At 40.2% G+C, this 25,400-nt stretch overlaps 4 protein-coding genes across 4 annotated transcripts in view; all 4 read right to left on the bottom strand.

The window, feature by feature from the left end:
- Positions 1 to 25,400, bottom strand: part of ackr3a (atypical chemokine receptor 3a) — a 124,178-nt gene that overhangs the window by 6,434 nt on the left and 92,344 nt on the right. The gene's annotated exons all lie outside the window — the stretch shown is intronic.
- Positions 13,448 to 14,665, bottom strand: LOC140319204 (ribosyldihydronicotinamide dehydrogenase [quinone]-like). Its single transcript, XM_072396802.1, has 6 exons — positions 14,662 to 14,665; positions 14,399 to 14,572; positions 14,190 to 14,320; positions 13,999 to 14,112; positions 13,827 to 13,928; positions 13,448 to 13,744 (listed from the first exon to the last, which is right to left on the bottom strand). Exons 1-6 carry the CDS (start codon positions 14,663 to 14,665, stop codon positions 13,448 to 13,450), a joined length of 822 nt encoding a protein of 273 aa, XP_072252903.1.
- LOC140319203 (ribosyldihydronicotinamide dehydrogenase [quinone]-like) lies at positions 17,195 to 18,328 on the bottom strand. The gene is made up of 5 exons (XM_072396801.1): positions 18,148 to 18,328; positions 17,939 to 18,069; positions 17,748 to 17,861; positions 17,576 to 17,677; positions 17,195 to 17,491 (listed from the first exon to the last, which is right to left on the bottom strand). Exons 1-5 carry the CDS (start codon positions 18,326 to 18,328, stop codon positions 17,195 to 17,197), a joined length of 825 nt encoding a protein of 274 aa, XP_072252902.1.
- Positions 20,952 to 22,171, bottom strand: LOC140319202 (ribosyldihydronicotinamide dehydrogenase [quinone]-like). The gene is made up of 6 exons (XM_072396800.1): positions 22,168 to 22,171; positions 21,905 to 22,084; positions 21,696 to 21,826; positions 21,505 to 21,618; positions 21,333 to 21,434; positions 20,952 to 21,248 (listed from the first exon to the last, which is right to left on the bottom strand). The coding sequence occupies exons 1-6, from the start codon at positions 22,169 to 22,171 to the stop codon at positions 20,952 to 20,954; spliced, it is 828 nt and encodes a 275-aa protein (XP_072252901.1).

Below are 25,400 nucleotides of genomic sequence, written 5' to 3'. Positions count from 1 at the left end.
AGTCACCTAAATATGAAACCAAAGTTTCAGACATTCAGTTAACCACACTGAGTGTCAACTGTCTTCCACCCAAGACTGACAAGTGGTTAAACCCATTCCCACAGAAGTAACTGAAAACGCCCTTGTAACGATCAACGGTTTGCACTTTCATGTCGTGCCATTTTTCCATTACCTAAAACCTTTTTGACCAACCAGAACAAGTTAAAGGCCAAAGGAATCAGACTATAAGCTGCATGCAGAAGCTTTGTTGTTTCATTGTCATTTGAACCTTATTCAGTCTCATTACATGAACATTCTTTGGAAGCTGCACAAAGCTGTGTGGGAGGCTCATGTGTTTACTGAGAGCTGCTGAAAGCTCACCTGCAACTCTGGTGGCCTCACAGCTGCTTCCACCGGGGCAATTAACCCCAAGTTCAATACAAAGACAGGATCACAAAGGGAAGCAACAACTCTGGCATTTACGTTAGGAATGCAGTGATAGAGAGTGTTAGTTTAGTCACATCAGGATGATATACTTTGATCAAGCTCTGGGGAAAATGATTTCTTTGATGTCATGTTCAGTGAGTGAAATATTGACAGAGGCAGGTTCAGTCTGTCCAGCAGAGTTTCCTTATAAAAAAAAAGATACAGCTTGCACAGGTCACCGGATTTATAAGTTTATTATGACTCTCTGCTTTGTATTCAATGATGAAATACAGCCAGCAGGCTACTCTGACCTCATTAAAGAGTGAAGAAGTGAAGTCAGTTTCAATGAGGCTTTAAGAAAGCTCCCACTACACACGCATACCCATTGTCCTCCGTATCAGGAGCATCGAGGGGGATTTGTAAGCCTTTCTGATAAGCATCCGTATCCCTGCAGACTGCTGCCAACCTCTATTCTGTCCTCATTCACAGGGAGGGGGGGGCAGAGTGGGAACAGCAGGGGTGTGGGTGTGGGTATACATGTGTTTGTGTGTGGTGTTGTTTGAGAATGGACCAATGGACCATACTGTCTGCCAAAATAAAAAAAAGTCTAAATTACTATATTTGTTCTGGGATTACTTTACGTATATTTTGAACAACCTAAAAGCCCAGAAACAAATATGTGCATTAAACAGTAGGGTAGAATGAAATAGCATTTAACAGGTATGGAAGATTAAATGTTTGGTTGAATAGAAAAATTATATGATTTTGAGCTTTTTTACTTGACAGTAAAAAGCTGTTCTGATCAACGCTCATATTGCACCCAGTCTAAAAGCAGTCACTTTCACAAAATAGTGTCCTTTTTCTTGTGTACATGAAGTTCCAAACTCTCAAACTGCTTTATTTCTGCTGAAATCATCTTTAATACTTCAGATGTTTATTTTGTCTTCTGTCACTCTAATGGAACGACATGGTGTGTGTTCCTCTGGTTCTGGCACAGAGCAAGGAAATACAAATTGATTAAGCACTTACCGTCAATATTAGAAGTCTACTGTTATGCTGTCTTAAGAACCAATAAGCCAAACCCTAACTTCCCGTGCTAACCATAAATATAAAGCTCAAACCGATTCACAACCTTTGAATTTCCTGCCAGCTAAATGTGTAAACAGTTTAAAGCTAAATTACAGTGTTTAGGCAGAGCCATATGCTGATCAGAAGTTGCCACCGCACGCAATGTACAGAGGCAGAGGCTTGAACTGCGCAGCTTGTGACTGGGGGTGGTGAGCTCTGCTGCCGAAGCCACAAGTGCCAAGATGTCAAACTTGTCAGCGTCGGTAATTAAAGACTATCTCTCAACACTTAAGCCAAAGCTGTGTAAAATAGCATGCAAATAGCATATGTTATGCATTGACCTGACACAATATTTAAGTGGCATGCTGTGATTTAAAACTTGTTCTACGGGTTGGGTAATGATACAGAAACAAAATTGTCAGAGTTATGATATGAGCAGTTTTTACCTAACCATGAAGGTGGGAAAGATGGAAAATGTGTCCCTGTTCAAACATAAGTTAATTGAATTTGGCTGCTATTTCATGAACTGCAAACAAACAAAAAAAGTCACAGTGACGTGTGTATTTCTATATGATTGTCAGACTAGTTGAACGTGAAAATGGCCTCAAATGATAACAAACATCAGTGTCTGTTTAGAGGAAACACTTTACATGCTCCGTACCGAACCGCATACAACTAGCTGGTGACGTGGTTGAATATCTTGAGCAAAATATTTCTCTAAGTTTAGAGTAAAGCAGAGCACAAAAGAGACTAAGTTTTGATCTTATCTTCCTGCTCATTCTCACCCTCATTTAAGGAATTTTAAGCTGCAAAGATTAAAGAAAGGCCTCAAAAGACTCCAATTTACACATGTGCAAATATATATCAATATTTTCTGCTGTGGTAGCCTTATGATTGACTACTTAGGAATGACAGGTCTGCCATACGTAAGAGTGAGTGAGAGTTATTGGGTGATTTGTATATGTTTTTTATTTGTTTGTTTTGCTTTTTATATTTTTATGTGCAATTATGCCATCAGGTTTTTCAGTGACTAAGAAATATTTCTGTAACAGGTGCAATCTAAATTGTTGCACTGTTCGTGTCATAGAGTGGTATATGATTTAAAAAATATTTCCTTCTGACACCTGTGCAGGATCCCACTTTGTTGTTTTCCAAATGCACAGGATGCCTCAAAGCATCACTGTTAGACACGCAGGGTTATTCCCAAGATGGTAACAGAATTTGGACGTGGCAATGTGAAAACAGTCGGCAAAGGTTCCTGCAGTAAGATCTACTTTATTATGTATTTTTAACACATATAACGTTTTCTTAATCCTATTCCAGAAACCAGATTTTTAATGTGGAAGAAAGTAATGTGGAAGTGAAGAAAAGGAAGGAAAAAAAAACTGATAAAAGGAAATGACAAAGAGGCAGCCATGAGGTAGGACCGGAACATGAGTGTCATGCCTGAGAGCCAGGTGTCTATACTGCTCTTCTTCACAAAGTGGTGAAGGTGGAGGACCTGAGTGTAGGCTTAGGGACAGGCGGCACACAGACAAAAGCAATTAAGGATTAAAAAAAAACAAAAAAACACAGAGGCAAAAAGATCCAACAAAGCTGAAAAACTAAAAAAAATTGATTGCCAGACCTTGGGGAGTTACAAAGAACATCATAACACCTGGTGACCTGGTGATGGAGAAAAGAAATATCAAGGCGTATTTATTCTGAGGGAGCACACAGCTAACAAAAGGCAGGTGGTGAGAACTACCTGAATGAATCCAGCTGTGAAACAAGCACAGGAAGTAAACTCAACAGAAAACAAAGGGGGCCAAGGATCTACTAAATAAGGCAGGAAGTTAGACACACTATGATATTAACTGAAGCAGAACATGAGATAGAAATCAGAACAAGGAAACACGAAACCAAAATCTTCCCCTACAAGTTCCTTATGTGGTCTGTGTTACGTGTTGACCTCAAGTGGCCAAGTATCAAATAACCTTAGATTTATTAAGTTCAATTCCATTTCTGATACAATGATCCTGTCACTGGAACTGACCATGCCTCACCTCCTGGATGTCTGCCAGAGAATGCACCTCCTTTATTGCTCTTTCTTAGGTTTCTCCCCACTTTTATACCCAGTACAAGCTTTTGTCTTTCTCCAACTTAACTTACTTAGTCAAAGAATATGTGTTTTGTGCTGTACAGAAAGCATAACTCATGCTTAGACTAATTGACTAATAAAATTGTTTCATTATTCGGATATAATTTTGTGAGGGATTGGTTTATGACTCTTTTCTCTTTAAGTTTTATCGACAAGGCCAAGTTCGCGACACAGACTCTAAACAAAATAATCAAGAGATAAGGAGATCGAACGGGGTAGAAAGCGACTTTTCAAATAAAAAACAAAAAGATCAAGTGCGATGCCATGATGTGGCTGAAAGAAAACTGAGAAAAAAAATTGCTAAAAAGAGTTTATTCAAATGGCTGCTTCTACTATTGTAGCCTAGCTCTGCGTCATGGTGGTGGGTCTGACAGACACCTTCTATTTTCGTGCAAATGTCCATTCAGAGGGTCCCTCTCAAGCTCTTTCTCTACCACATTGTTAGCAGTCAACATCCCCTCCTTCTCTGAGGCACCCTCAAGGATTTTTGTACTCCCTCACATTCCTCCTGATCCCCTCTCTAACCTCACTCATTTTTCACTCAATTATTTATTCATTTCTTATCTTTCAAACAGAGAAGGGCCTGTACTGGTGAGGTTGAGAGCTTGTCATGGAGTATGTGAACATGAGGGACACCGCTAAACCTTTAAAAGAACTGGAAGAACCAAAGGTTGGCAGCCAATCGTTAAATTCAACCTCGTCTTGGGTTTTAGAGACTTTTGTCAGTGCGTATATTCTTAATGCTGGTGATGGGTTGACCTTTTGAGTCTCTCCGGAATCTGTTCATGCAGGTGCACAGTTGGAAGGGAGAATCTGTCCCTCTTGAGAAATGTTGAAATGAAGGCATTCCTCATGGACACAGCGTCATTTACACCAGCTTGTGAATGTGGGTGAAACTTGTGGGTGGAACAGCTCACGTCAATAAAGTGAAAATACTCCAAGGCTCTGGGGCTTCATGTAAAAAAGGTCTTTGGAAGCATTTCTAAAGGTTGTATTTGTCTTTTTTTTGTTAGTGAAAACAGGCTATACTAAAACAATACGAGCTTTTTAAATGACATGGATAACATATTAGCATGCGAAATAGTCTCTTTGCCAATTATCTAATTCTGAGATCCTGACTATCAGGTGAATTAGCTTAATGCCAGCTCCTGAGGGAAATATTCAACTTTAACCTTCTAAATGCAATGGCAAATTTCTCAAAGGGGACATCAAAGTGTATGGTATGGTATGGTATGGTATGGTATGGTATGGTATGGTATGGTATGGTATGGTATGGTATGGTATGGTATGGTATGGTATGGTATGGTATGGTATGGTATGGTATGGTATGGTATGGTATGCACTTCATTCTCGTAATTCAGTAAATATGTGTGTACTGTAGTGTTAATATGTAAAGATGCACTTTCATGAAATGGGAATCATAATAATTGATCTGCATCTGACCAAAAGACTAAGTTAAGTTATATATACATACATGTTAAGTTAGTATAACATGTATTTACACCCAACAAAGCCATAACAATATCTGATAAAAAGCTTTGAGTTTGCCAGACAGCTAGCATTAGCTTTGTCAGTGGTACTGATGACATACACTACAACTACTGACTGAAATCAATTTGATAGTTCCTAGTTTCTGCTACATAGCCCAAAATGGGAGTCCTTTGGGATAAGAAAAGACTTCCGTCAGTTATTAACTTTATGAATAAACCAGCTGGGTTCTCACAGTGCATGTTGCCACATTTGCACTTCTGCGCTTATTAAAGAAGTATAGCTATTTGATATTCTTGTTGTGGGCTGGTAGCTTAGCTCCAGTGGGATTTTTTTGGAGCTTTTTGCAGCATCCTGTGGATGGAAACAATGCTCACAATAGAATTAATAGTTTGCAAGGCAGCTGGACTCTCATTATAACACAATCGCAAGAGAAAACATCTGGCCAAGCTATTTGTTTGTCACCAAAAGCTAAGTTTGGACCAATCAGTGTGACTAATCAATTTTAAGTGTGACACTCCTATTCAGTGACAGGCTCCAGTGGTGCCTACTTGGATTTATTGGTTGAGATCCTTCATCCTGTCACCTTCTAAATTATTGTTGCTAGTACCAGTGCTTTTCTAAATTGTTTCTATTGGGGACAATGTAAAATGTTCTGTGTAAAAAGGGAATTTTTAAAAAAGAAGAAAATATAAGAATAAGTTTATCAAAAATGCAGCCTGTAAAATCAGAAGCTGAAAGATGAAAACACTCTAAAACCTGAACACTCCAAGTGAGTGGTAAATGTGGATTTAGGATTGCTGTTTACATTAAAAAAGGTTTACAAATTTGAAAAAAGTACTGATCTCTGATCTCTGCCTGTTTCAAAGACTATTTTTAAAAAAGAGCTAATATCCCCATATGAGTTTTTTTAAACAATTTTGATAACTATTTGAAGGCAAGACAAGGCTAATTATTTTATAGAGCACACATTCAATAACAAGGTTATTCAAAGTGCGTTACATAGAACTTGAAAGCATTAAAAACTAAATTGATAGTTGAAAAAAGTAAAAGTTAATAAAGTAAAACAAAGAGAGAAGTGCAGCACAATTAAAGTAATTAATGAAAGTCCTTCAGTTCAAATAAATCAACTGATTAAATGCAGCGGTAAACAGGAATGTCTTAAGATTTGATTTAAAAGAAGCAAGAGTTGACACACACCTATATGTATGGTGCATAAGAATTGAAAGCAGCTTCTCCGTATTTATTGCTAACTCTGGGGATTGAAAGCAAACCGGTCCCTGACGACCTGAGATGTTTCGAAGGTTCATAACGTACCAAAAGATGTGACCCACTTTTCTGGTCTCAGTGAGAACCCGATCAGCAGCATTCTGAATTATCTGCAGTTGTCTGATCGATCCTATATGCACTGTTACAGTAATCAAGTCTACCGAAGATAAATGCATGGACCAAAATCACTCTGACATGTTAGTCCTTTAATCCTTGAAATATTCTTCAGGTGATGGTTGGCTGACTTAATAAGTGACTTGATATGGCTGTTTAAGTTCGGGTGTGAGTCCATAATGACACCCACATTTCTCTCTTGGTTTGTGGTTTTCAACATGAAAGACTGGAATTTAATGCAGATTTTTAACTAATCTTCCTTGGCTTCAAAGACAGTGACCCTTCCTTTGTTTTTGTTTAAATGAATATATTTCTGGACCATCCAGTTGTTAATTTGTTCAAATTGTTCAAAACACTTAATAAGGGTTTGTAAGGGATTATAATCCCTAGGTGATGTCGTTATGTATGTTTGTGTGTCATCCATAGAACTGTGATAGCATATTTTGTTGCTTTGTATATACTGAGTGAGTGGAAGCTTGTAAATGCTGAATTAAAGAGGCCCCAGAGTTTAACCCCAAAACTTAACCCAGGGTTAAAACTGGCATTTAACCCTGTATAACTCCTCATGCCATTTCTGTCCAATCCAATGTTTGAGTAGCTATAGACACTATTAATTAAAAGTTGATTTAAAAAAAACAAAAAACATTAAGCCTATATTGGCAGTGAGAAAAAAACATTACAAATGGTGGATACATTTTTTACTTTTACAATAATTAGCACTACTTGTTGCTACTCTGCAGCCCAGCCAGTTTAATGTTAGAACACCCCAGCAGTCTATTGCTAAAGTAAAGGGAATATTCAGCTTCTGGAGTAGTCAAAGCTTAAAGACCTTTGCATAATCACATTATGGCACAGAGTACTTTTTTTTCATTTGGTGTATCTGTTAAGATGTCCATTACACAAATTTGGTTTATACCTTATAGATATGATATGAGTGACGAATCGGAATTCTTGCCTAAAATTCTTTCTGAAAGGGATTCTGATGAACAATTAAAGTGCATATCCCAGCTATCATTAGGTGAGAGGCAGGATACACACTGGACAGGTTGCCAGTCCATAACAGAGCCACACAGATACCAACAAGACAAACAACCAAACACACTCAGGGTCCTCCTAGGGTCAATTTAGAGACACCCATTACTTTATGTGCATTTTTTTTGGATGGTGGGAGGAAGCTGGAAAACCCAGAGAGAACCCAAGCATACACAAGGGAAATATGCAAATTGCACACAAAGAGTCCGCAGCCGGGATAACCGGCAACCGATAACCAGGAACCCTCATGCTGTGAGGCAACCTTGCTAACAACACCACCATATTCCTTCCTGGATTTTTTTTCTTATATCTCCAAATGCACTCCCATGATTCAGACTGTTTGTCTCTCAATTTTCAACTAAAAATCAATGCTGAAATCTTTTTTAGCGCTAAAAATACATGTACTGGTGTAGAGAGGTGATTTTTGCTTGCTTAGCTGACATTATCATGGGTTGTGACAAATCAGGGAAGGACTTGCATCATTGTTTCCAAAGGCTCAGCTTCCCTATTTCTACATGATAACACTGCATACAGAGTTTTTGAATATGTTCTCCCTGGGAGGAATTTTCCAAAAGATTAGTTCCCAGTGAGCTAAAACTATGCTCATGTTTGCATGAGGGCCAAAGGCCAAAATGTTCTAAAAAAAAAAGCTACATTTTAAAAATATTAGTGTAAGTGTTGAAAAGGCTGAGGAGTCATTTCTCTAGCTGTTTAGGAAAGCTTTCATTTGGCTCTCTCTTCTCTGTCTTTCTCTCATGTCGGTGAATCTATCAATGCCGCCATGCTTAGCTCTCGGTCACGACTGTCTGCAGCTCATATGGTCCACTGACTTTGTCTATCATCCCTGCACACAGCAGTAACTCAAACAAAAAGCTATGCTGTAAGCTCCTCTGTTTTCCCCCCACTTTATTTTCATACCTCCACACACTTACACCAAACCACTCACTCACATTCGTTCATATGAGCGAGGTCATGGGGATCATGCAGAAGATGGGTGAAAGCTGAAGAAAAGCCTGGCCCCAGGTGACGGTGAGTGTGTTCAGTATGGATTAGTGAATGACAGAATCCATCGACAGGCTCACAAGAAGGTGTCCGTCTCTGCATATCCTGAGGTCTGCAGCTCTAATCTTGTAATCCTATCCTGACGATCCGAACTTGTGCTTTACAACACATTACCTTTCCATCCTGAATGCATGACACAGAGTTCAAGGATATGGTGGGTAACTTTCACCCCTATTGTCCTACCTCGCAAAATGAAAAATGACTGTTAGTGCTGCTGGAATGCGGAGGTGTTTTGGAGATGCCTTCCTTGCCTGTGGCTGTATATGAAACCCTCCGTGCTGATTATCACAAGAATCAAGCTCATGGTTCAGCTAATGTTTTAAATTTTCAAGCTGCATCAGCTGGCAGATTTGGACAAAGTGACATTTCATTTGCAAACACGAAAAGTCAAGTTTTATAAGAGCGTTAGCACTGACGGAAAGCTAAACACAGCAGGCATTATTGAGTATACACAAACTCCAAGACACTCAAACAAGATGATGGAATAAATGATGTGGATAAACATGTCTGCAGAGTGAAGCTTGGCTCAGTTAAATCGTAAAAGATCTAAATGGTGACACATTGTAAATATAATGTCCTTTTCTAGATAAAAAAAGAAGCCCCAACAGGACGAAATAATTGATCTAAATAAGAAGAGTAGCATGTAATGGAAAATCACCTCAAGCCTTTCTATCCCAGGTGGTTCTCATTCCGGGTCTTGCATACTCAAGTGAACACAGAACTGCAGAGAGATAACGGCCAGGATGTGGCAACCCAGGCGGCATCTGGAGTTAAGCCCTGTGTGCCTGGAGCTCCCAGTGAGGGGCACTACCGTGCACACTCATTCATCTAGTCCTTGTTTGTAGCCTCATCTATAGCCCTGAGCTTAGTTACAGCTCTTACACACAGACAATAACATAAGGGGTCATTTGCCATTCAGAGTTTATACTGGTGTGTGACAGTTAGAGAAGGATCTAAGAAGATGAGGGAAACAAGAGACAGAGAGTAGAAAGGAAAGAGGACTCAACATCGTTCCTCCCATCGCTCTGCATCTTAAAGTGGAGATAGCAAAGATCTGCTTTTCATTACAGTAGATAGAAGGACTTAAAGGGGAGCATAATGGCTGACTGGAGTCTTAACCCTGTCACTCTGACACCCCAAACCACCAAAAGCATTCCATGAGCCACACTCAGCCTTGGCTTGTAAATATGAAACAGCTTTGCTGCCTCACGTCAACCTCCCAGTACCAGGCACTTCATACATCAGGACTTGAATGGAGTCCAAATAGCGTGATGTCCATCCATTCATCAGAGCACGATGGCAGGCCTTCTGTGAAACAGTTACAAAGTTACAAAATGCAGGCTTGCCTTGGTCCAGTCACTGCCAGTCGAGCTGAGTAAAGTGTCTGTCAGGAGCAATTTGGGAAAGTGTATGTAAATGGTAAACTGCAGTCCAGTCCCATGAGAAATACACCTCCAGCGAACATTCAAGCCCCCAAAGTGCAAGAGATGTGTGAAAAGTCCCATTGTGGTAAAAGTTTCCTGTGTATTTTCACATTGGTGAGAGGAGATGACAAGCACAAAAGAAGGACGGAGATGGGGACAAATTGAAAAAGGAATGAAAGACATATCCTGTAGAAATGCATAAAAAGAGGAAGGAGGTGGTATTTGTTATTATTTTTTCACCCGTGTTTTCTCTCCTTTTTTTTTGGGACCTACAGGCCTGCTTAGCTCTGTTTGAGGCTCTGTTCCTCCACAGCTGTTGTAGTCAACAATTTTGTTATATTTCTCTTTACCATCTGTTCAAGCTGTGATCACAAGTATACAGTTTAGATGGCTGAGAGTTTTACCTCTGGTGCACACACATATACACATACATACATACACACAGATGCGGCTTACATCTTGAATTAATGACAAAATAAAAGTGTAAAATTGCCTTACCCATCATTTTACCAACAAATTATTGCCTGAAACATTTTGTCTCACATGTCTTGCATGTAGCCAGTAGGTGATTCTCTTAAGTAAAACATTTTGCACAAGTTTAATGAAAAGAAAATTGTCGGGGTATCAGTAAATCTAAAAGCTTCAAGAGGAGCTTGTTTTAAGAGGCTGCTTTGAGCGATGCAATTTAGGGGATGACCGTGATCAAATGTCAGAGTGAATTCCTCGGTTTTATAATGGTGGGGAACACATAATGAACACTCTGTGATGGGAAGGTAAAGGGGGCTGTTGGAAGTTAAAGCATCAAAGTTTATGCCAGTAGTTTCCTGGTTTGATGTAACAGCCTTGAAGTGGGCCTCATGTTCCTCATGTGTCTGTGCACATGGAGTCACGCACAGACCAAGCTTGAAAAGACTGTTGTTTTTTTTTGTTAAGGTATAATTGATTGGATTTTAATGTAACCCTTGAAAGAGGGAAAGGACGGATTATATAAATAATTTGTCTCATTTCTCAGGTGACCTCTTTTTCTCCTTCACTTTACATTCGCTTTCCTGCCTCTTGCCTGTTGTGGGGTCACGGTTTTTAATGGCTGGCCCGTTGTTAACCCTGTGACATCTGGCGTAAACACAGGGTTCGATTTATAGCCTAATCAAAACACCCAGAAGTCGATGTAGAACAGTCAATCACATCTGACTCAGAGTCTAGTTAAGGAAGGAAGTTTCATATCCCTTATTGACATTTATTACAAGCTCAATTTCACCAGAAAAAGTGTAATTGTCATGTTTTTTCCACATGACCAAAACATTGTAGAGTCACAATCCATAATTGTAAATTGTGAGATGCCAACGTATCCTTGGGTTTTTGTTTTCTGATAAAGGCAAAGTTCCCATAAATGGTCAAATGTGCAAGTCAAAACTCTTTGGGTTTCTGTAGCTGTCTAACCATTATTTGGAAACACTTAGACCAAAGCATTTTCAACAATTCCTAACCCTAACCATATGTCAGTGAGAAGGACGTGGAATTTGGAATGTGGAAGGACGAGTAGAAATATTCAACTTCTGTGGAAAACTTGTGGAAAACATGTCTTGAATAATCTACTTTAACAATTTCTCGCATGAAAGTCCTCCTTATAAGCATATTGCTTAAACACTTGTGAGATGTGAAAAATTAACATCATGAAGTAGAAACGCATAATAGAGACATAATATGTTGGTGTGCTAACAAAGCAGAACTTAAGCTGAATCTGTGTAGAGACCAGAGTAAGTAAAGCATTCATTCTCCATCTGCCACTGTGCGAGAGGCAGTTTCCACCCTGAACAGGCTGCCAATCTATCAAAGAGACAAACAAGACCAATGACAGAAAACATAACACATTCCATTGTACAATTATTTGCCTTTAAAAACTGAAACACGTTTTGGTAAAAGACCAGGTTGTCACTATGGTTTTTATTTTTATGATGTGAAACAAAACCTCCTGTATTAGCCATTGTGGAACCTGTGTTTCAAGTTATTCAGGCAAAGACCCCTCAGGCTTCATCTAACCCTGTATTTGCATGTTATATCTGAATATATGTATACATTTGAGCTTTGACTAAAACAGATGCTTTTCCTGAGACTTTTTTTTTTTCCAATGCCAGGTATAAGATGATGCCCATTTCCTTCCATTGACCCAGCCAAAAATGGCCTTCCCTCCAGCTGGGCTGGGAATATGCAGATAGACAATGGGAGAGCAGGATGGACATCAGAAAGGATGGTTAATCTCCAGCATTCAAAGCTCTGTGCATACATACGCCACAATTCAAGCTCTAGAACTTGTTTTTCTGTTTGCTGTAATGATTTCCATAGAAAAAGCTCCCCTACTTATGTAACTGCACAGATTCACTAGCAGTGTGTGCATTTCAATAATACAGACAAAGCAAATTTTTTTGCTTGCCTCCCACATTTCAAATTTTCAAGAATGGACACAAGAAACCTCATCTCAGCATCGGTAGAGCTAATTTCTTTCATGCATCTCATTTTAGTTTAAAAAAAATTTTTATTTACTTTTGACAGCAAGATGTGGGAATCTGTTGGCTACAGTGACAATTGATTATAAAGCCTGGATATTACAGAAAGACAAAATAAATGTTGACCTTGTGAAACCCTAACTGAAGTATGCACACCATCGGGTCACTACACGTCAGGACATCAGAGTACAAGGCCATTTCCTAAGTGTGCCTTAACCCCTCCTTCCCCACCCCTGTCTCATTTCCTCCATACCCAAACAAAAGCTGCTTCTGTGGGAAAAGTGCTCAGCCACTTATGTTTCTTTGTAAAGCCCAATCCTGCTTGCAAGCAAATACTTTACTAGCCAGCATGTTTATAAAGTAAGGAACACTTTAACCACTAAATGAGCACACAGTTTGAGCCTTAAAACAAAGTTCAAGCGCCAACAGCAAGGCTCACCACCCTCTGGAATAAGTGGCATTTCACCAGGTGGGTTCCCTCTGTCAAGTATGTAATGGCTTGAGCTTGAAAATACCCCCCCCCCCCCCCTCAAAAAAAAAAATAAAGCTCCATTTACCCCAAGAGATGCAAGACCATAATCTTGAGCACTATCAGTAAGACTATGGCTTTGGTCATTTTTGCAGCCACTATGTTCTGCTGCTTTTAAGTTTACATTTTATTTCACTTAAGTCCTGAGGGTTGTCCTAAACTATTCCATGTTAAGCAAATTGCATACATTACAAGATTATAGCATGTGGGGGTTTGGGCACCCATGAGTTGGGTGGAGGTCAACTAAGATACAAATGGTGAGCTTGCAAACACCTGAACTGTATGCAATATACAAACTACCCCAGACAGGCAGTCAAATTATCACCTGATATAACGTCGACAGGAAAAAAGTCAGTTCAAAGTCAGAATAAACCAGCTTTTATTCATTACACATGTCAGGACAACCATGTCTTCAGCACCCAGCTTTCATCTGGCTGTGGGGAGGCAGACGCTTGCCCAGGTGGATGCCCACTGTCAGTCCAAACTCCTTGCTGGCATGTTTCTCATGGACATCAGGCTTCAACTGGAAGCCCTTCTCGTCAAAGCTGTCCAAGGGAATGAAGGACAGTGGCTTTTCTTCCAGGAGGCCTTGCAGACGTGTACGCCAGCCCTCCAGCATGCTGGTGCGAGCTTCAGGAGAAGCACAAGAGGGAGCCCAGAAAATCTGAGGGGCCAGGACCTGGAAGCCACAGTAGTGAAGGATGCCATTCTGTAGGGGACAGAAACATTTGTCAGTCTGGATGCTTCAAGTCCAGTTTTATTGCAAGTATCCATCTGTGGTGAAATGGTACCTGCAGGGGCCACAGTGTGACATTCATGTCTCCATTGATGCCAGTTGGGCTGAACATGGATTCAAGAGACCCAGTGGTAAAGGACAACATGGCCTGCTTGTCCTGAAAAGAGGAAGCAAGTTGAGGCCACAGGATCTTTTGACACCAATACAAACCTTGATTGAGCCCTTACCTTGAAGATCCCCAGGCTGTACCGCTTGTCTTGTGAGAAGGCAAACCCACTTGTGAGCACCCGATCAAACCAGCCCTTCAAGATTCCAGGAACACTGAACCAGTACATGGGGAACTGGGGAGAACAGGCCCACATTTTGTCTAATGAAGGTTTATTGGGTACTACAAGCATTACTGGCACCCAGGTCCTACCTGAAAGATAATGAGGTCTGCCTCAGTAACTTTAGTTTGCTCCTTAGTGATGTCATCCGACAGCCTCCCTTCCTCCCATGCTTGTTGGGTCTCCTTTAAGTAACGAAAGTGTTCAGCGTCCTTCACATCTCCTGTAAAAAGTGGAGCTTGTTAGATTTACAGACCAGTTAAATGTAAGCCCTTTTTAATTAATTTGTGTATTAAGATACCTTTGATGTCCTCAGCTGTAGCAGTAGCTTTGAAGTTCATGGCGTACAGGTCGGAGACATCTACTGTGCAGCCTTCAGCGGTCAAAGCCTTCACAGCAGCATCTTTGGCTGCAGCGTTGAATGAGCCAGAGCTCTGGTGAGCATATACGATCAACACTTTCTTTGCTGCCAAGAGAAGCAAGATTAGATTTAGTGTCCATCAGACTAATAATTCAGAAGATGCAGCAGTAAACCTTTCATGCAGGTCAAACATAAAGACTTACCCATCCTGACACCTGTTTGCAACTGTGACTGATGAACTGTACACTTAGCTGGTTTAACAAAGTTCATACTGTAACAAAGCCCAACATGCTGTTTTTATACACCCTCCTGGATCAAGCTCTCTCAGGTGCTGTCAATCAGCAATTAAGGTCATCAATCAATCACCTGAAATGGGGGATTATCTCTCAGATCTCTTATCAATTGATTTTATAATTCAATCAAAAACTATTTTCCATTATATGCACTGTATCAGTAAAAGATTAGTTATGATTGAGTGACTTTTAAACACAGGATAAACTTTCGGCAGTGCAGTTACACATATTTTACTTCAAGACAGTTTGTTTTTTCCTACTTGAGCCTTTCCAGAAAGAGAATGAGCCCACATGTGCCCATGGATCTGATTTTTGTAACTTTTTTACAGTGATGTGTGGTTATTTGATAGCATGCATGTCTGTATTTGTCTGTCTGTCTCCAAGATGTTTAAAATTGTGTGCCACTCCCGATGTCTTCCAACCACATGAAGCACTTGTGATGGGATAATCCTCTCGCTCAACTGTACTGGTTGTGCTGGTTTTCCTTTGCATTACTTTCGTCTAAAGAAACAGTTGCCTGCGGTCAAACAAACTCACAAATGTTCTCCTGTAAAATGGACAGAGCGTTGGACTTCAAAGACAAACCAGAGCTGGCGCACATCTGGAGTCAGAGGCAAACAGCTCATCTACCCAGCCACTGTGAGGAGGATGGGGTTAATAAACAACTGCTTCATATTTGCAAATGGGATCACGTACATTCAAATCTTTGCTCTAGGTTTCTTCAGATTGCCTCCTTTCTCAATTAAGTAGATTTCTTTTAGTTAACACTCATAGCTGTTTATCAAAGTAATACTTATTTTGTAGTATGACAGGCATTCTGATCTTTCTGAGAGTGTCTTCTTTAATCTCAGTGATCTCCCTGCCATTGTACTCATCCCAAAACTTCTTTGTTGATCATCATTGTGCCTCATATTGAGCCTCTGGCTGTATTTATTTTGTTGTGAAGGAAGGGATAGTGTGGTTTTTTTTTTCTGGGATGGTGGCATGCTTTGGTGGTTTATCATGCACTGTGCTACACAAGTTTAGCTCTTGTGTTCTAAAATTGTGAATGCACAGAAGCATAAAAAGCTGCAGCCACACTTCGATGGATGATTTTTATGTTGAGCTTCATGATGAATGCTTAGTTTTACTGTGACAAACTGTCCAATAGCACCATCGTGTGGTCAAGGTTAAAGTGGAGCTTTTATTTGAGGAAATAAAGCTGTTGTTGCAACTTTTTACAGACAATCAAGAAGAAAAATTTGCGGCGTTCATGATTTAAGTCTCCTAAATTTTTCCTTGCTATAACTTTCTCTATTTGTGTACTTGTACAGATAAGAACAGCTGTCAGTATGACATATGGCACAAGTCAGTGTTCTCTGACATGAAGAATATTGTACAAATTGCCAAACCATTCTTTTCTAATGATTTAAGGCTGAAGTTATTAAAAACATGCTGAGCAGATGGGCTGTTGGGTCCAACTTACCGTCACACTTCATCTTAACATTATCTTGACATCGATTAATGTAAAGAAATGTTTGCATGGCAGCTTACAGCAATGCAGAGCTGCTTTTCTGAGGAGTCTTTTCCATGCCCGGTAAAACATTGGCCACTTCCCCCAAAATGAGCAAGCAAAAATGGCCTTCAATGCAGCTACGGTAGGAGAACTAGGAAGAACAATGGAGTAATGGATACTTGATAAGAGAGCATTGTATAACACAAACACTTTCTGCCCTCAAATCCAGTACATTAAATTCCCAATTGTACTTTTGGTTTGGTACAATGAAGCCTATAAAACCACTTTCCAAAAACTTCTCACGCCTCATGATAACTTTAATTTTTGAATGTGATTTCATAATTTTTTTGAAAAAAAGGAATTAAAGCTATGGTGTGGCTTCATCGCAACGAGTACCAAAGGATTTAATTAATTAAACAGTCCTAGCAATGTTCATTTTTATATTTGAACTGCAATCCCCGTTCTAACATTTGTTCCAACTAAGAGGATTCCAGTTAGCACTTTGTGAAGTACAGATCTTTAGTGCCATTATTGGCTAGGAACATACATTGAAGTATCACTTTGTAATTTTATTACATTTGCCTTTAGGTGGACAATAGTTATTTAAATTGCACCTTGAGGAAAGTTCATCTAGTTTTAGCCAATGCCTGTCCCCATTAAGTGCACAAGCCACTAAAATGTTACCCTGCTCTGCTGGTAGCATGCGATCCACAGGTGGACAATTTTCTAGTTATGTCACACCTTACACGATGAGGAAAAAAAAATAAAAAAATTCACCAGTCGCATTAAATTGGTTCATGGCCAGATCTAAGAATATCCTTACTACTGTACAGAAAACCAAGAACAAACCAGTGAGAGTCAAATCCAGGAAGAATTTGAAACCGGGATTCAATTACACTGTAAATAAACCAGCTTTTATTCAGCACATATGTCAGGACCACTCTGTCTTCAGCACCCAGCTTTCATCTGGCTGTGGGGAGGCAGACGCTTGCCCAGGTGGATGCCCACTGTCAGTCCAAACTCCTTGCTGGCATGTTTCTCATGGACATCAGGCTTCAACTGGAAGCCCTTCTCGTCAAAGCTGTCCAAGGGAATGAAGGACAGTGGCTTTTCTTCCAGGAGGCCTTGCAGACGTGTACGCCAGCCCTCCAGCATGCTGGTGCGAGCTTCAGGAGAAGCACAAGAGGGAGCCCAGAAGATCTGAGGGGCCAGGACCTGGAAGCCACAGTAGTGAAGGATGCCATTCTGTAGAGGGACAGGAACGTTTGTGTCAGTATGGATATTTGAGGTCCAGTTTATTGCAAGGATCCATCTGTGGTGAAATGGTACCTGCAGGGGCCACAGTGTGACATTCATGTCTCCATTGATGCCAGTTGGGCTGAACATGGATTCAAGAGACCCAGTGGTAAAGGACAACATGGCCTGCTTGTCCTGAAAAGAGGAAGCAAGTTGAGGCCACAGGATCTTTTGACAGCAATACAAACCTTGATTGAGCCCTTACCTTGAAGATCCCCAGGCTGTACCGCTTGTCTTGTGAGAAGGCAAACCCACTTGTGAGCACCCGATCAAACCAGCCCTTCAAGATTCCAGGAACACTGAACCAGTACATGGGGAACTGGGGAGAACAGGCCCACATTTTGAATAAGGAAGGTTTATTGGTTACTACAAGCATTACTGGCACCCAGGTCCTACCTGAAAGATAATGAGGTCTGCCTCAGTAACTTTAGTTTGCTCCTTAGTGATGTCATCCGACAGTCTCCCTTCCTCCCATGCTTGTTGGGTCTCCTTTAAGTAACGAAAGTGTTCAGCGTCCTTCACATCTCCTGTAAAAAGTGGAGCTTGTTAGATTTACAGACCAGTTAAATGTAAGCCCTTTTTAATGAATTTGTGTATTAAGATACCTTTGATGTCCTCAGCTGTAGCAGTAGCCTTGAAGTGCATGGCGTACAGGTCGGAGACATCTACTGTGCAGCCTTGAGCAGTCAAAGCCTTCACAGCAGCATCTTTGGCTGCAGCGTTGAATGAGCCAGAGCTCTGGTGAGCATATACGATCAACACTTTCTTTGCTGCCAAGAGAAGCATGATTAGATTTAGTGTCCATCAGACTAATAACTCACAAAATGCAGCAGTAAACCTTTCATGCAGGTCAAACATAAAGACTTACCCATCCTGACACCTGTTTGCAACTGTGACTGATGAACTGTACACTTAGCTGGTTTAACAAAGTTCATACTGTAACAAAGCCCAACATGCTGTTTTTATACACCCTCCTGGATCAAGCTCTCTCAGGTGCTGTCAATCAGCAATTAAGGTCATCAATCAATCACCTGAAATGGGGGATTATCTCTCAGATCTCTTATCAATTGATTTTATAATTAAATCAAAATCTATTTTCCATTATATGCACTGTATCAGTAAAAGATTAGTTATGATTGAGCTACTTTTAAACACAGGATAAACTTTCGGCAGTGCTGTTACACATATTTTACTTCAAGACAGTTTGTTTTTTCCTACTTGAGCCTTCCCAGAAAGAGAATGAGCCCACATGTGCCCATGTATCTGATTTTTGTAACTTTTATACAGTGATGTGTGGTTATTTGATAGCATGCATGTCTGTATTTGTCTGTCTGTCTCCAAGATGTTTAAAATTGTGTGCCACTCCCGATGTCTTCCAACCACATGAAGCACTTGTGATGGGATAATCCTCTCGCGCAACTGTACTGGTTGTGCTGGTTTTCCTTTGCATTACTTTCGTCTAAAGAAACAGTTGCCTGCGGTCAAACCAACTCACAAATGTTCTCCTGTAAAATGGACAGAGCGTTGGACTTCAAAGACAAACCAGAGCTGGCGCACATCTGGAGTCAGAGGCAAACAGCTCATCTACCCAGCCACTGTGAGGAGGATGGGGTTAATAAACAACTGCTTCATATTTGAAAATGGGATCACGTACATTCAAATTTTTGTTCTAGGTTTCTTCAGATTGCCTCCTTTCTCAATTAAGTAGAGTTATTTTAGTTAACACTCACAGCTGTTTATCAAAGTAATACTTATTTTGTAGTATGACAGGCATTCTGACCTTTGTGAGAGTGTCTTCTTTAATCTCTGTGATCTCCCTGCCATTGTACTCATCCCAAAACTTCTTTGTTGATCATCATTGTGCCTCATATTGAGCCTCTGGCTGTATTTCTTTTGTTGTGAAGGAAGGGATAGTGTGTTTTTTTTTCTTCTGGGATGGTGGCATGCTTTGGTGGTTTATCATGCACTGTGCTACACAAGTTTAGCTCTTATGTTGAAAAATTGTCAATGCACAGAAGCATAAAAAGCTGCAGCCACACTTCGATGGATGATTTTTATGTTGAGCTTCATGATGGATGCTTAATTTTACTGTGACAAACTGTCCAATAGCGCCATCGTGTGGTCAAGGTTAAAGTGGAGCTTTTATTTGAGGACTTAAAGCTGTTGTTGCAACTTTTTACAGACAATCAAGAAGAAAAATTTGTGGCGTTCATGATTTCAGTCTCCTAAATTTTTCCTTGCTATAACTTTCTCTATTTGTGTACTTGTCCAGATAAGAACAGCTGTCAGTATGACACATGGCACAAGTCAGTGTTCTCTGACGTGAAGAATATTGTACAAATTGCCAAACCATTATTTTCTAATGATTTAAGGCTGAAGTTATTAAAAACATGCTGAGCAGATGGGCTGTTGGGTCCAACTTATCGTCACACTTCATCTCAACATTATCTTGACATCGATTAATGTAAAGAAATGTTTGCATGGCAGCTTACAGCAATGCAGAGCTGCTTTTCTGAGGAGTCTTTTCCATGCCCGGTAAATCATTGGCCACTTCCCCCAAAATGAGCAAGCAAAAATGGCCTTCAATGCAGCTACGGTAGGAGAACTAGGAAGAACAATGGAGGAGCGTAATGGATACTTGATAAGAGAGCATTGTATAACACAAACACTTTGTGCCCTCAAATCCAGTACATTAAATTCCCAATTGTACTTTTGGTTTGGTACAATGAAGCCTATAAACACACTTTTCAAAAACTTCTCACGCCTCATGTTAACTTTAATTTTTGAATGCGATTTCATAATTTTTTTTTTGAAAAAAAGGAATTAAAGCTATGGTGTGGCTTCATCGCAACGAGTACCAAAGGATTTAATTAATTAAACAGTCCTAGCAATGTTCATTTTTATATTTTAACTGCAATCCCCGTTCTAACATTTGTTCCAACTAAGAGGATTCCAGTTAGCACTTTGTGAAGTACAGATCTTTAGTGCCATTATTGGATAGGAACATACATTGAAGTATCACTTTGTAATTTTATTACGTGTGCCTTTGGGTTGACAATAGTTATTGAAATTGCACCTTGAGGAAAGTTCATCTAGTTTTAGCCAATGCCTGTCCCCATTAAGTGCACAAGCCACTAAAATGTTACCCTGCTCTGCTGGTAGCATGCGATCCACAGGTGGACAATTTTCTAGTTATGTCACACCTTACACGATGAGGAAAAAAAATAAAAAAAAATTCACCAGTCGCATTAAATTGGTTCATGGCCAGATCTAAGAATATCTTTACTACTGTACAGAAAACCAAGAACAAACCAGTGAGGCAAATCCAGGAAGAATTTGAAACCGGGATTCAATTACACTGTAAATAAACCAGCTTTTATTCAGCACATATGTCAGGACCACACTGTCTTCAGCACCCAGCTTTCATCTGGCTGTGGGGAGGCAGACGCTTGCCCAGGTGGATGCCCACTGTCAGTCCAAACTCCTTGCTGGCATGTTTCTCATGGACATCAGGCTTCAACTGGAAGCCCTTCTCGTCAAAGCTGTCCAAGGGAATGAAGGACAGTGGCTTTTCTTCCAGGAGGCCTTGCAGACGTGTACGCCAGCCCTCCAGCATACTGGTGCGAGCTTCAGGAGAAGCACAAGAGGGAGCCCAGAAGATCTGAGGGGCCAGGACCTGGAAGCCACAGTAGTGAAGGATGCCATTCTGTAGGGGGATAGGAACGTTTGTGTCAGTATGGATGCTTCAAGTCCAGTTTATTGCAAGGATCCATCTGTGGTGAAATAGTACCTGCAGGGGCCACAGTGTGACATTCATGTCTCCATTGATGCCAGTTGGGCTGAACATGGATTCAAGAGACCCAGTGGTAAAGGACAGCATGGCCTGCTTGTCCTGAAAAGAGGAAGCAAGTTGAGGCCACAGGATCTTTTGACAGCAATACAAACCTTGATTGAGCCCTTACCTTGAAGATCCCCAGGCTGTACCGCTTGTCTTGTGAGAAGGCAAACCCACTTGTGAGCACCCGATCAAACCAGCCCTTCAAGATTCCAGGAACACTGAACCAGTACATGGGGAACTGGGGAGAACAGGCCCACATTTTGTATAATGAAGGTTTATTGGGTACTACAAGCATTACTGGCACCCAGGTCCTACCTGAAAGATAATGAGGTCTGCCTCAGTAACTTTAGTTTGCTCCTTAGTGATGTCATCCGACAGCCTCCCTTCCTCCCATGCTTGTTGGGTCTCCTTTAAGTAACGAAAGTGTTCCGCATCCTTCACATCTCCTGTAAAAAGTAGAGTTTGTTAGAGTTACAGACCAGTTATATGTAAGCCCTTTTTAATTAATTTGGGTGTCAAGACACCTTTGATGTCCTCAGCTGTAGCAGTAGCCTTGAATTTCATGGCATACAGGTCGGAGACATCTACTGTAAAGCCTTGAGCGGTCAAAGCCTTCACAGCAGCATCTTTGGCTGCAGCGTTGAATGAGCCAGAGCTCTGGTGAGCATATACAATCAACACTTTCTTTGCTGCCAAGAGAAGCAAGATTAGATTTAGTGTCCATCAGACTAATAATTCACAAAATGCAGCAGTAAACCTTTCATGCAGGTCAAACATAAAGACTTACCCATCCTGACACCTGTTTGCAACTGTGACTGATGAACTGTACACTTAGCTGGCTTAACAAAGTTCATACTGCAGCAAAGCCCAACATGCTGTTTTTATACACCCTGCTGGATCAAGCTCTCTCAGGTGCTGTCAATCAGCAATTAAGGTCATCAATCAATCACTTGAACTGGGGGATTATCTCTCAGATCTCTTATCATAAGTATTAAAAGCGGAACAGCAAAAACACATCAGAAAATTTTATATGAAATACAGTTAAAAACATCCAGGTTAATGCAACAGGGGAGGGAAATAGTGTTCATGTGGGTACCAGCTCATGTAGGAATAAATGGAAATGAAAAAGCAGACAAAGCTGCTAAGGATGCAGTAAAGAAAGAGGTGGTGGAAATTAAAGTAAAATTATCAAAAACAGAAGGGAAAAGTTTAGTATGGAAAGAAATAAACAATCAGTGGAATCTATATTGGAAGAATCAGGAAAAAGGAAGACATTTATATAAATTACAAAGTATAGTAGGCGAGGCAGGGTGTTATGGACAGAACAGAACAGAACAAGTCATTATTAGTAAGATAAGAATAGGTCATTGTAAACTGAATAATACACTTAAGATAATGGGGAAACATCCAACTGGGCAGTGTAGCTGTGGGGAGAAAGAAACAGTGGAACATGTGTTGATAGCATGTCCCAGATATGGAAGGGAGAGGGAAATAATGAAGATAGGGCTGCAGAGGGCAGGAATAACAGAATATAATTTGAAAAACATAGTAGAATCTGCTAAGTCTAAGGAAGGGAGGAGAATAACAATAAGATTCTTGGTAAATACTGGAATAATTAAAAGAATATAGAAAAGAAGAAATAAGAAGGGAAAAAAAGAGAAATTTAGTCCAGTAGATGGTGGCATATGCAACACCAAGGATGCCAGCTGCCATTAAACATCAAAGAAGAAGAAGAAGAAGAAGATCTCTTATCAATTGATTTTATAATTCAATAAAAAACTATTTTCCATTACATGCACTGTATCAGTAAAAGATTAGTTATGATTGAGCTACTTTTAAACACAGGATAAACTTTCGGCAGTGCTGTTACACATATTTTACTTCAAGACAGTTTGTTTTTTCCTACTTGAGCCTTCCCAGAAAGAGAATGAGCCCACATGTGCCCATGGATCTGATTTTTGTAACTTTTTTACAGTGATGTGTGGTTATTTGATAGCATGCATGTCTGTATTTGTCTGTCTGTCTCCAAGATGTTTAAAATTGTGAGCCACTCCCGATGTCTTCCAACCACATGAAGCTCTTGTGATGGGATAATCCTCTCGCTCAACTGTACTGGTTGTGCTGGTTTTCCTTTGCATTACTTTTGTCTAAAGAAACAGTTGCCTGCGGTCCAACCAACTCACAAATGTTCTCCTGTAAAATGGACAGAGCGTTGGGCTTCAAAGACAAACCAGAGCTGGCGCACATCTGGAGTCAGAGGCAAACAGCTCATCTACCCAGCCACTGTGAGGAGGATGGGGTTAATAAACAACTGCTTCATATTTGCAAATGGGATCACGTACATACAAATTTTTGCTCTAGGTTTCTTCAAATTGCCTCCTTTCTCAATTAAGTAGATTTATTTTAGTTAACACTCATAGCTGTTTATCAAATAATACTTATTTTGTAGTATGACAGGCATTCTGATCTTTGTGAGAGTGTCTTCTTTAATCTCAGTGATCTCCCTGCCATTGTACTCATTCCAAAACTTCTTTGTTGATCATCATTGTGCCTCATATTGAGCCTCTGGCTGTATTTCTTTTGTTGTGAAGGAAGGGATAGAGTGTTTTTTTTTCTGGGATGGTGGCATGCTTTGGTGGTTTGTCATACATTGTGCTACAGACGTTTAGCTCTTGTGTTCTAAAATTGTGAATGCACAGAAGCATAAAAAGCTGCAGCCACTCTTCGATGGATGATTTTTATGTTGAGCTTCATGATGGATGCTTAGTTTTACTGTGACAAACTGTCCAATAGCGCTATCGTGTGGTCAAGGTTAAAGTGGAGCTTTTATTTGAGGAAATAAAGCTGTTGTTGCAACTTTTTACAGACAATCAAGAAGAAAAATTTGCGGCATTCATGATTTAAGTCTCCTAAATTTTTCCTTGCTATAACTTTCTCTATTTGTGTACTTGTCCAGATAAGAATAGCTGTCAGTATGACATATGGCACAAGTCAGTGTTCTCTGACATGAAGAATATTGTACAAATTGCCAAACCATTCTTTTCTAATGATTTAAGGCTGAAGTTATTAAAAACATGCTGAGCAGATGGGCTGTTGGGTCCAACTTACCGTCACACTTCATCTCAATATTATCTTCCATCCATTCATTTTCTATACCGTCAATCTATCGGTTGGGTAGCGGGTGTGCTGGAGCCTATCCCAGCAGTCATCAGGCGAAAGGTGGGGTACACCCTGGACAGGTCGCCAGTCCATCACAGCTTAACATTATCTTGACATTGATTAATCTAAAGAAATGTTTGCATGGCAGCTTACAGCAATGCAGAGCTGCTTTTCTGAGGAGTCTTTTCCATGCCCGGTAAAACATTTGCCACTTCCCCCAAAATAAGCAAGCAAAAATGGCCTTCAATGCAGCTACGATAGGAGAACTAGGAAGAACAATGGAGGAGCATAATGGATACTTGATAAGAGAGCATTGTATAACACAAACACTTTCTGCCCTCAAATCCAGTACATTAAATTCCCAATTGTACCTTTGGTTTGGTACAATGATGCCTATAAACACACTTTTCAAAAACTTCTCACGCCTCATGTTAACTTTAATTTTTCAATGTATGATTTCATAAAAAAAAAGAATTTTCAAAAAGGATTAATAAAAGCTATGGTGTGGCTTCATAGCAACATGTTATTGAGAAGTGTAGCAGTGAGTACCAAAGGCTTGAATGAATTACACAGTCCTAGCAATGCTCATTTTTGTATTTGAACTGCAATACCTGACTGTTTTAACATTTTTGTTCCAAGTAAAAGGATCCCAGTTAGCACTTTGTCAAGTACAGATACGTCTTAATATTGACATTATTGTATAGGAACAAATTTAATGGGACATACATTATTCAAGTATCACGTCATGTGGAATGGTGTCCATGTTTTATTCGAGTGTGCCTTTGGGTTGACTATAGTTGTAATTGCTCCTGGAGGAAGGGTTCATTTAGTTTTAGCCAGTATCTGTCCCCATTAAGTGCA

This window comes from Leuresthes tenuis, unplaced genomic scaffold, assembly GCF_036924035.1.
Source record: "Leuresthes tenuis unplaced genomic scaffold, fLeuTen1.0.hap1 SCAF_12, whole genome shotgun sequence".
NCBI lineage: Eukaryota > Metazoa > Chordata > Actinopteri > Atheriniformes > Atherinopsidae > Leuresthes > Leuresthes tenuis.
The sequence above is the reverse complement of the archived record's forward strand: the minus strand, read 5'-3'. Positions and strand labels throughout refer to the sequence as shown.